The 12,946-nt window shown below is 37.9% G+C and overlaps 1 protein-coding gene across 3 annotated transcripts in view; it reads right to left on the bottom strand.

The window, feature by feature from the left end:
* LOC106879332 (protein N-terminal asparagine amidohydrolase) overlaps window positions 1–12,946 on the bottom strand; it is a 30,527-nt gene that overhangs the window by 8,037 nt on the left and 9,544 nt on the right. For all 3 annotated transcript variants that reach the window (XM_014928839.2, XM_014928841.2, XM_052968359.1), the window contains exons 4-8: window positions 10,928–10,993; window positions 9,526–9,631; window positions 3,672–3,745; window positions 2,531–2,584; window positions 1,421–1,474 (exon numbers count right to left, since the gene is read on the bottom strand). In XM_014928839.2, the coding sequence (XP_014784325.1) occupies window positions 1,421–1,474; window positions 2,531–2,584; window positions 3,672–3,745; window positions 9,526–9,631; window positions 10,928–10,993 (354 nt within the window). The remainder of the gene's footprint in view (window positions 1–1,420; window positions 1,475–2,530; window positions 2,585–3,671; window positions 3,746–9,525; window positions 9,632–10,927; window positions 10,994–12,946) is intronic.

Genomic DNA, 12,946 nt, shown 5'->3' on the forward strand with positions numbered 1-12,946 from the left:
ACATTCCAGGGAGAAAAACTACAAGTAGTTGATAGCTTCTGTTACCTAGGTGACCAAGTCAGTAGCGGGGGTGGATGTTCTGAAAGTGTAGCTGCTAGAATTAGTATAGCCTGGGCAAAGTTCAGAGAGCTCCTACCTCTGCTGGTGACAAAGGGCCTCTCGCTCAGAGTAAAAGGACTGTATAATGCATGTGTTTGAACAGCTATGCTACATCGCAGTGAAACATGGGCCATGACTGCTGAAGACATGCGTAAGCATGCAAGGAATGAAGCCAGTATGCTCTGCTGCATATGTAATGTCAGTGTGCATACATGACAGAGTGTAAGCACTCTGAGAGAAAAGTTGGACTTAAGAAGTATCAGATGTGGTGTGCTAGAGAGATGACTGCACAGGTAAGGTCGTGTGTTGCGAATGGATGAGGACAGCTGTGTGAAAAAGTATCACGCCCTAGCAGTTGAGGGAACCTGTGGAAGAGGTAGACCCAGGGAGACCTGGGATGAGGTGGTGAAGCACAACCTTTGAACATTGGGCCTCACTAAGGCAATGACTAGTGACCAAGACCTTTGGAGATATGCTGTGCTTGAGAAGACCTGACAAGCCAAGTGAGACCATAACCCGTGACCTATGCCAATGATGTATAACCAGCCCACTTATGAGTACCCTTCATTCATTGGACAATAAACTTTGCTTGTGAAGACCTGTTGAGGCAAGTGAAATCAAAATCGCTGAAGTGGCCGATGACAGTACCACCTGATTGGCACTTGTGCCAGTGAAACGTTAAAAGCACCATCTGAGCATGACTGTTGCCAGGGCTGCTGACTGGCTCCCGTGCTGGTGGCATGTAAAAAGCACTATTCAAGCATGATCGTTGTCAATGTCGCCTTACTGGCACATGTGCCAGTGGCACGTTAAAAACAACATTTGAATGTGGTTGTTGCCAGTACCGCCTAACTGGCCCTCGTGCCGGTAGCATGTAAAAAGCATCCACTACTCTCTCGGAGTCGTTGGCGTTAGAAAGGGCATCCTGCTGTAGAAACTTTGCCAGATCAGATTGGAGCTTGGTGCAACCTTCTGTCTCGCCAGTCCTCAGTCAAACCGTCCGACCCATGCCAGCATGGAAAGTGGACATTAAACGACAATGATGATGATGATTTGTTATTATTGTTTAGCCCTAGTCAACCTTAATCCAGTATGCTTATGATCAAAGAAATTCCAGTCATGACCATTTTATCTTCAATATTTTTCAGGTAAGTATAAGTGTATCTAGGACAACAATATTTAGTGTTCTTTAGTTGTGATTTGAAGGAGATTTGGCTTGATGCAATCATGTAGAGGTTTCCCTCATTGGCTCATTAGAGTAAATACTATTTGAAATACGTGCACACACACACACATAAATATACATCATAAATATACGTACCAAGACCATAGATTACAGGGAAAGGTGTACCTTCTTTCATAACAGTGTTCATGTCTGGATGATAAAGACATGGTATTAGAAATAATTATTATAGACATGTATTATAAACTATTAAATGTATTACCTGGACTTTATTTACTACCTCTTGGGCTGAAAACTCTTCCCAAACCTCACACATATAGGTGTCACTCACATACAAAATAGAAACCTCATATGAAACCTGCACTACCACCAGGAACAGAGACCTAATCCTCTGATGGGTCAGTGACAATCTGGTTTATTTCAGCATTACAGATACAAGCACTGCACAAATCCAGGTAACAATCTTTTAGTTCTAGTCTTAGACAATACACAACCAAAATACTCAAAGCCTATAAACGCTAACTTTCGCAAATCCTTCTTTGTAACCCACACCAACATAACACAACTAAAACTGCACCTCAAAAAAACTAACCTTCTTCATGACGAACAAATACTTCACCTTTGAATGTTTGGTGATACTTTATAAGTTCATGTAAAACTCACAAAAATTCACAGCATGTAAGACCTACTAAGGTGTACAACAACAGCTTAGATAGTGCTGCTGATACACTCAGAGACATTCCAGACCACATCCAAAAGAAGGTCATCCAGTTGATTGTCAAAAATTCATTTGTCAACATACTACAACCTCTGGTTCTGTGACTATACTGTCTTCTTTCTCTGCCTATTCTACAGCTACTATAACATCTTCTACTCCTCTGAATTAACTAGGTTACCACATTGCTTATTATCAAAGACAAAACTCACTCACCATCATACTGTGTCTCCTCTCTTTGTCTATTCTACTGCAACTATAATCGCTTCTGCTCCTCTGAATAAGCTAGTTATATATCACCTCCACACATACACTTTTGATACACTTCTCTTTTTTCCATCATTCTGTGCTGTGCCTCACTCTCAGATTCCACACTAATGATTATACACAATCCTTTCTGTCTAATGCATCATTCTTCTAAAATGACCATGCACCCCACCTCTAGATCAGAAGGGTCTGCAAAAGCCATGAGTATAGTCTCTCTTCCAGACTAAATTATTAAGAAAAGACAAAGAAAAATCAAATAGTTTTACCTGAGATTGTTGCACACATGAGATGGACATCTTGGGGATGGCTGTTGAACTCATCTGTAAAGAAGCAAGTTTTGTTAAAGCTGCTATTATATAAGAGAGAGAGAGAGAGAGAGAAAGAGAGAGAGAGTAAGTAAGTATGTGGTAAAGATGGAGAGGGGAGGCAGTGCAGAAAGGAGGTGATTAATGGAGAGAGTAGGCAAAGGAAGATAATGGGGGGTGGAAGTGGTTTGGGGCGAAGAAGAAAGATAACTGAGAAAGCCAAGGAATGTAGTAAGTACCAATTCTTCTGTCAGGTGATAGAGACGTAATGGGTGTTAGGGCATGAAATGTGAAGGAGAAAGATTGATGGGCCAGAGCCCCACATGGACAAGATTTACCATGGTGGTTTTAGGATATTAACTCTGCTGTGATGTGCAGATCTTCTTGAGTACAGCAAGGTGCCAGATATCTCAGTCTTTGTCATTTCCTTCATAAGGTTCTGCATTTTAAAAGCAACCATCAATATTTCATCCCATATTTTCCTGTAGGTCCCTCTTCCACAAGTTCCATCCACTTTAAGTGATCAGTACTTCTTTATGCAAATGTCCTCATCCATACACACATCACATGACCAAACCAATGCAGTCTTCTCTCTTGCATACTGCATCGAACTCCTCTTATGGCTAACCTCTCTCTCAATACACTATTGCTTTGTTACACGTGTACACTGACATTGCACATCCAGAGGAGCATGCCAGCTTCATTCCTCTGCATTCAGGGCCCACATCTCACAACCATGTGCTATTGACGTTTATATACATTCATCATACAATCCTCCTTTTACTTGGGGAGAGAGAGAGAGAGAGACCTTTGGTTGCCAACAAAGGTTAAAGCTCTCTCAACTTTCTCCATCCTATTCTTATTCTAGCAGTTACACTTTCAGTGCACACTCCTCCATTGTTAATTAGGTCGTGCTCACCCTGAATGCCAGGTAAGTTAGCAGGACAGAAGATAAAAGGACTTCCTATGCACTCAATGAACTAATGATGTGTGTGTGTGTGTGCATGCGTGTGCATGCGTGCACACGCATGTTTATGATGAACAACAACATTTTCTTACAACCACTACTCAAAAATGTTTTTGATACTCTAAGTGAACTTACATAACAATTCATCAGAAATCTGAGAGGATATTCTTCTTTCATCATTAAAACCGCCAGCTAATGTGAGTTCAAACCTGGAAAATAAGATATTATTTATATGTAAAGAAAGTGTAAAGGCACAGGCATGACTGTGTGGTGAGTAGTTTGCATCCTAACCACATGGTTCTGGGTTCAGTCCCACTGCATGGGCAAATTTCTTCTGCTATAGCCCTAGGCCACTTTTAATAAACTTGGTAGATGAAAACTTAAAGAATCCTGTCATACATGTGTGTCTGTGTTTGTCCCACAAACACACCACTTGATAACCTGTGTCCCCATAACTTAACAGTTCAGCAAAAAGAGTCTGATAGAATAAGTACCAGGTTTTGAAAAACAGAAAACAAGTACTGGGGTCAATTCGTTCAGCTAAAATTCTTCAAAGTAGTGCCCCAACATGGCCACAGTCCAAATAATGAGAACATAAAAAATAAAGTTCTTCATGACAATGTGCCACCCCATAAAAAATATGACAGAGAAGAAATCAATTCTCTGTGAATTCCAATTTACATCAAGACAGCCAGCACAAAAAATCTCTAGTGAGACTTCTTTATCAATGTACCTGAAGAAGTGTACCACAACTACGGATAACAACAGGTAGCCTAAACTGTGCCAGTGCTCTACTCAACATTTAAAAACACTAATCTAATTATACATATTTGTCTAAATTTTCTATTATTATTATTATTATTATTATTATTATTATTATTATTATTATTATTATTATATATCGAGCGAGATCGTTGCCAGTGCCCCTGGACTGGCTCTTGTGAGGGTGGCACATAAAATGCACCATTTTGAGCGTGGCTGTTGCCAGTACCGCCTGACTGGCCTTCATGCGGGTGACACGTAAAAGCACCCACTACACTCTCGGAGTGGTTGGCGTTAGGAAGGGCATCCAGCTGTAGAAACTCTGCCAAATCAGATTGGAGCCTGGTGTTGCCATCCGGTTTCACCAGTCCTCAGTCAAATCGTCCAACCCATGCTAGCATGGAAAGCGGACGTTAAACGATGATGATGATGATGATGAGGGTGCGATGGGTAAATTGTCACCATTTTATATTTTTAATTTTGAGCATGCGCATTGTTTGGTTTTGATTTTGTCAACTACACAGTATAGTAGGGTCAGTTGGGCACCATCTGTGAGAAAAGCAACACCATGACACAATTCACTTTGCCAGAAATTTGGAAATGATGTGCTGTACTGCTCGGCATTCACACCGGAAGCTCTAATACCAACATTTCAGAGTGTTTGGGTGTCAGTCTGAGGACATATACCAAGAGTGATAAAAATCAAACACCCGGTCAACATCATGGTGTTTGAAATGATCACTTGTGATGGTGGCATTATGCCTCCATTTATCACAGATGCCAACATCAAGTGCCTGAAGGAAGTACTGCTGCCCTGGGTCAAGAGGGTGGCTGCTGGAAGACCCTATGTCTGGCAACAGGACCCTACACCATGTCACACAAGCAGGAGAACCCAGTCATGGCTGTCAGACAATTTCTGTAGCCACATCACCCCTAACATCTGGCCACCTAACTCCCCAGACTGCAACCTCCTTGGATATTATGTGTGGGGCGTAGTTGAGCGAGAGACCAATAAACTCCTTGTAACACCAAAGATGAACTGAAGGCGAGGATTACAGCAGCGTTCACCAACTTAAACAAGGAGACTATCCAGAAGAGTTGCAGGAGATTCAGATGTTGTCTAGAGACCATGATTGAAGCCAATGGTGATTTTATTAAATAAATTTACTCTTTAGTATTTCAAGATATTTTTATGTAATTTTGGTAAATATATCTGATAAAATGAAATGTCAGTGTTATTTTCATTTTTGCATAATATAGATTGACAGTTTATTCACTGCACCCTCTATATACGCAAACACACACTCACACACACATAGCCATATATATGTACTTGTAGAAATATAAATACATGCACATGTATCGCCATGTATGCCTGTATACATACCCTTACCCAAAGCCTAGTTTATACAGACCTACATGCTGGTGTATATATGTATACTCATACATCCATATACACAAATGCAGCTACACCCATCTGTATACACAAAGTTAGTTACCCACACACACATACAGCAATATATATATGTATGTATATTATAGAGCTTTTAGATAATCATACTAATATCTGGCCCCCACCAACCAGCCCAGCTGTCGTTTCTCTCTGTCTGTTCTACAACTATAGTTAGTACAAATAGTCACTAACCAACACACTCCAAGCCCTGACCTCATACACCGCTAGCTCCCCTCTCTCAGCTTTGTTCTACTACTACCATCACCACCACCACTACTCCTACTACTACTACATGTTGTCACTAAATAACGCCCTCTAGTACCCAGTGGTGGGGATATATACAGACTGCTGTCTCCTTTCTCAGACTGATCTACTAGCACTAATACAGTAATATCTGTTTCTAAAAGATGGTTGATCTCATGCCATCTGCACTCAGATTCACTTGACTCTCCTCCCCATGTCCCACATAAAGTGTCCCCACTGCCACCACTGCCACCACCACCACCACCAGTATGTCTGCATTAAACAGTTTCCAGGCCTTCCTCACCAAATATCATCCCAGTTCATATTTTTCATGCAGCCATCAACTTGATGTCATTCAAAAGGGATACCAACTGCATCAATCTTTTCGGTCTAAGAATATTTGTGATGGCTATAGGCTCATCTATTTCCTCCATACTATATCTTATAGATAAAAGGTCAAATTGGTTCTTAACTGAAGCCATTTCAATCCATTTATCACTAATATAGTCTGAATGACACTACCTTCATCTCTGACAAAGTCAAAAATCAGTTACACACTTAACCTTTTTGTTACCATAATTCAGTTGAAATATACATCCTTTATTTCAATTAAATTTTAAAATAATGAAGAATTTAGTGAAACGACCATATCATTATTAAGCTAGAGTTTGGAACATAAATTAACATGAACTTTGGTATCACAGAACTATATAAGCAGACTCAGGCAGGTTGGTATTGAAAAGGTTAATGATACATAAGTTGATAGATATTTCATAGACTTAGATGTAACTAAGATGTAACCTGTGACCTGTGGGGTCACCAGAAAACACTGAGTTTCACGAGTTAAATTTTTTTCTTATCAAGGTTATTTTGCATGCTTTCAACAAATGTGACATCGAAATTACGTGTATCCAGCTCCATTCCTGCGTGCGTGCGTGCGTGAGATGTATTCCACTGAATTTAGGTAAATAATGTGGGTGTGTGCGTGTGTGTGTGTGTATGTGTGTGGATGTGCGTGTGTGTGTATTTCATTGTTTTCATTAATAAATAGATGTCCAAATATCAGAAAACCTCGTACTGCACTGCATAAAGTATGTATGAAAATAAATACGTTAAAAAAATGTGAGATAAAATATACTGTTTCTGAGATATTTGAGGAATAAACAAACATCTTCTAGAGTTTCAGTTTTATTAAGATTAGATGTAAATACTCTAGCTCTGAAGAAAATATGACATTTCAAACTGTATAACTTACAACTAAGAGGAATTACTTGCAAAGTATTCTCCTGTAATAACACTTTTACAGAGAGTCCCACCAACCTTTGTTATTACTTTATACAAGCAACATACATATGTTGATGCATTTGTAAAATGGTAACATTATTTAAACATGAATGGGAATGTGAGTTATACATTTTAGTGTTTATTGTAGGAAAGATATACAGAGAAAACTGTATTAACCCTTTAGCATTTAAAGCAGCTGTATCAAGGCAAAATATTCAACTTGTCTTATGTTCAAAATGGCCAGATCTGGTCTCTCACACTTAGCCTACAATATTACTCTAAAATTAAGCACTCACATCATTGAAATTTCAAAGCTACAAGACAATGCATGACTAATTCAAATCGAAGTGAATAAGTAAGCATAACACTTGACAGAGTAATCTGAATGTTAACGGGTTATTGACTAGAAGTAAAGTGAAGTAATTAAGGAAAGGGAAAAGAAAGTAAAATATGACTAGATGTAGCTGGAATAATTCAATGAGCCAAATTGAAATAGCTTGTAAGCTAAACACCATATGTTTAAATGGCACACTTAGAAATACTGCAACAAATAGAAAACAAATATATATATATATATATATATATATATATTTAACATCAGTAGGTATAGGTTAAAGTAGTGAAGAAAGGCAAACAATTAGTCTAGGTAGGACAAGGACATTTGATTTCATTTAATTCAATCTAAAATCTTTTGCTACATAATGAGTGGTAAAAGTAGTACAATCTGATAAAGTTTGTACTATTTTTACTACTCATTTTTTAGATTGAATAAAATGAAATTAAATGTCCTTATCCTGTATTGCCTAATTGTTTGCCTTTCCTTGCTACTTTAACCTATACCTACTGCCTCAAAGGGAAGCCACCATCAGCCATTTTTTGAACAAGACAATCACAAAACCACAACTTCAACCGCTGTCCTGACTAGAATTTTGGTGACACACCTATTTGAGTACTCAGAACACATACCTTTTAGATTGAGTCATCCTGATAAAAACTCCTCATATCCTCTATATACATAACCTATTTTAGTCATTAGATTGCAACCATGCTAGAGTTTTAGTCAAACAAATCGACTCCATTATTTATCTTTTTAACTCGGGTATTTATTTTCTTGGTCTCTTTTATTGAACCACTAAGTTATAGGGATATAACCAAACCACTACTGGTTGCCAAGTGGTGTGGGGTACAAAGACAAGCATATATACAAATATATATATGACTGGCTTTTTTTTTCGGTTTCTCTCCCAGACAACTCCTTTACTCCCAACTATGCAAAGGGAAAAGAGGGAAAAGAGGGAAGAGAAACCATGGAAGACCTAGACCAAAAACACTGCAAAAAGGGAATATGAGGTTAAAGGAATTGATCATAATAAATGGCAAACTCAAGCAAAAAAAACGGCCAGTTTGGAGAAAACTTATCAAGTCATGCCAAAGCCATGAGCAGTCATAGTCGCAACGATTGACTGTAGATACCGATATATCTATCTATTATACTGCAGCTCTCCACCACCCTGCATTTTTGTCATATTTATATTGCCACTTATCACCTCTTCCTCCCTGACTTACTCCTATTTACTTCACCTTCCCATCCAAAACTGATATTCAGAATTAACTATGCCTCCACTCATGTTCACTATTCAATACATTTACCTCTTCCCCATTTGTCACTTCCCTTTCACACTCTTGCAAACTTACCTACCCAATCTTCCTGATTCTTTGCCCTTATTCTTTGCCCTTATTCTCTCTTATATTCACTATCTTGTGTCTTGAGTGTATGTCCTGATACCTTGTCACCACCATCTTTTTTGTTTCAGCTGGGATAGCCATGTATCTACCGTATAGCAAGACACCTGTCGCTATATCGCTATCATACTTCTCGACACCTGGCACAAAGCCACTTACCTCAATACTATACTGCCACTCAAAGGGTTTTGTCTTGTGAATTACTTGGTGACCTTACATGTGCCAGTACCACAAAAATACCTACAACACTCTGTAAAGTGATTAGCATTGAGAAGGGCATGCAGCCATAGAAACCATGCCAAAGCTGACAATAGGTCTCAATGCAGCTCTCTGGCTTGTTGATTTTGTCAAACTGTCCAACCCATGCCAACAAGTTAATAAATGATGATGAAGATGATGATGATGATGATGATGATGAATTCTGCTTTTGCCCTCAAATATTCCTAAGCATTTTTTTTCTTTGTACTCTAAGACCCCAAATTCCTCTTAATTCAAAGAACTCACCTGCCAGTCACAGATCCAGCAATATCCATTATATTTTTTAACATTCCATGAACTCCTTTGTAAGTAGCTGACCCATCAAAATGACCAATACAGGTGGCTCCAGAGCCTAAATAAACAAAATATGAAATATATTATTGAAAATACTTAGATTCCAATATAGATAAAGAATACAAGCAAAAAGTGAAGGATCATTATATGAGAAAAAAATTGTAATAACCAGGCCAGATACAGATATGTCTGCAACACAGTAGTTAGCGTCATCTCTACACAGTAGTTAGTGGAATGGCATGCAATGACAATGATCCACAATGACAGATAATGACACACAATGACACATAATGATGCACAATAATAATGACAATGATAGATACTGAAAAGTAAGTACAAAAAATGATAGACAATGACAGAAACAAGATACTCGACTGATTAATGTCTTTTGGTTCAGATTTAGTCAAATATATTTGAAAAGAAATGTCATTTTCCTTGTTTCAGATTTTGTTTTTTGGTTTCAAATAAATCTTTCCAAGAAATTAAAAGACTGGAAACCAAAATAGACAAATTTTAAAAATTCAAATTTAAAATGAAATCAAAATTAGATTTTTCAATTCAAATTTAAATATCAGTTTTTATGTTCAAGATTCAGTTTTAATTTTTTTTTTTCAATTTGTGTGATTCACTTCCACCTGCATTAACCAACCATACTCTTGTTTTCAGTTTATGGAAACATTTCCATTTTAGTAATTTGAACATTTTTTTGTCTCAAAAATTTTTAATTTTTAAAAATTCTTATTCCTGGAGTTATATAAAACAATGTAAGAATTTGGTGCAATTTTATGAAGCTACAACTCTGGAATAACATCTCATTTTACAGGGCTGTAAAATAGTAAAGTGAAGGCAAGTGGCTTTGTGGTTAGGACATTGCATTCACAATCACTAGATCAAGAGTTTGATTCCCAGACTATGCAGCGCTTGTGTTCTTGAGAAAAACACTACATTTTACATTGTTCTGTGAGTGGGAGAGCGGCAGAATTGTTAGTGCATCAGCAGAAATGCTTTACAGTATATCTTCTACCTCTCTACAGTCTGAGTTCAAATCTTACCTGTTTGGAGAAAGCAACAGGAAACCAATCCAGTATACATCTCATTTAGTCATGGCGACTGAAGTTCCAGTAAACTACATGACAGTAGCAGGAAAGGGTACAGGTACACCCAGGTCATATAGGGAATGCTGGAGAAGGTTTCCATGCAGAGGACCTACCCAAGGGCAGACCACTGCTAGACAAGAAAATAGTAAAATGATGGAGTAAAATAGTATGATGATGATGATAAACAATGATTTCTTTTGCTGCTTTCAACACACATTCATTATATTCTTTGATCTAAATATAAATAATTTACAAACCTGTCTCCCTTAGAACTGCAATGTGACATGTTGTAGCACTATCTGTTCCTAGGTATGATATGGAATCTGAAAATAGGAAACATAAGAAGGTTTAACAAATTGACTCCAGTTGATTTTAGTTAGTTAAAGCTTGGTTAGAAGAGGAAGGACAGTACCTCTGTCCCTTTTCAGTACCTCAGAGACTGATGGGACAAAGGAAGGGAGGTAGATTTCAGACCAGAGAGCTGTTGAATGCATACAAGAGCAGACTCTACTAAAGACAATCAAAGGCCAGCAGCTGCTGCTGAAGATGAAGATGATGGTGATTATAGTGGAGGTGGTGGTGATTATAGTGGAGGTGGTGGTGGTTACAGTATTAAACCAAGTAACAGATTTATGTCTGCTACTTAAGTACAAAAATGGTGCCTCTAGTGAGCTTCTATAATTCCCACTAATCAAATTTCACTCGCATGGCTTTAATTAACTGAAGGTTTAAGTAAAAGACATTCACCCAGGGTGCCATGCAATGGAATGGAACCCAAAACGATATAGTTGTGAAGTGAACTACCTAACGACACAGACATCCTTTAGATATTTAATTTTGAAGTAAATGAGCCCCGGGTTGACTAAAGCCTTGTTAATGAATTTGGTATACGGAAACTGAAAGAAGCCCATCATATATATATATATATGTGTGTTTGTGTGTGTGTCTTTGTGTGTGTGTCTTTGTGTCTGTGTCTGTCTGCCACGACCACTAGACAACAGGTGCTGGTGTGTTTACATCCTCATAATCTAGAAGTTCGGATAAAGAGACCAACAGAATAAGTACCAGGCATAAAAAAAAAAAAAGAAATAAGTATTGGGATCAATTCATTTGACTAAAATTCTTCAAGATGGTAACCCAGCATGGCTGCAGTCTAATGGCTGAAACAAGTGAAGATAAAAGATATGCGTAAGCATGTGAGAGTATGTATGTTTGTGTCTCCTCAGCTTGACATCATGTGGTAATTGTAAAATGACTTATCACTGTTATACAAGCAGTGTCATTTACTTCCAATATCCTGCAAAAACATGCCTGAACATGGGAAAATATTACCTAGCTTGGAAACAGATGAGAGTTGGTAACAGGAATAGCAACCAGCTGTAAAATATCTGTCTCAATAAACACTGTCCAACCCATGCAAGCATGGAAAAGTGGATGTTAAAATGATGATGATATCAAATATGTATCAGAATAAATAAAATATATACAAGTAATATATTAAATGTTATATATGAAATATATACCAGTAATATATTTATATTAAAAGGTAAGAAAGTAATATATATCACTTTTAATGTTTTATATCCATGTTTTTTATGTTTACCTATGAGGGATTAGTTGTTGATTTGTTTTTTCAGCTGGATGCCCTTCCTATGGCTATCCACTCAACCGTGAAGTGCAAATGGAATTTGTATTTCTATGCCAGGTTAAACTAGGGCAAACAGAGTTATGTGCTTTGCTCAGCGATTGACTGAAGTTTACTACTACCACTAAAATTAATACTTTACTGACTAACTACATAAATGAACAATACTAGTATCCTTTCCAATGTGTAGAAACACAAACAAGCTTTAGACAATCATACCATCTTCTTTTTTTACAAGCCCACCTACAACGTATATTTCACGAAAACCCGACAATTTTTATTTGTAACTAGCAGAAATACCCGGCTTTGCCCGGGTTAAAGAGAATAATGAAATCTAAAAACGCCGTCTAGACTACGCAACCCTCAACTGTTAGCAGCTATGATACCATATTTCTACATTAATAACTCTCCAATCCATGCCAGCATGGAACATAGACATTAAGTGGAATGCCAGTCTCTCATCTAGGAGGGCCTTGAAATCAATGTTACCAACTGGGGACTATGTGTGTCGTAGTGATAATAAAAAGACCCAAAGGAGGTCTGCAACGAAATAATTTTACTCAGTGGAGGCAAAGATGCGTCTCATTTACTTGACAATTTATGCACCACATTGCAGAAATCACAATGTAAG

The sequence above is a fragment of the Octopus bimaculoides genome, chromosome 5 (assembly GCF_001194135.2).
Source record: "Octopus bimaculoides isolate UCB-OBI-ISO-001 chromosome 5, ASM119413v2, whole genome shotgun sequence".
Classification (NCBI taxonomy): domain Eukaryota; kingdom Metazoa; phylum Mollusca; class Cephalopoda; order Octopoda; family Octopodidae; genus Octopus; species Octopus bimaculoides.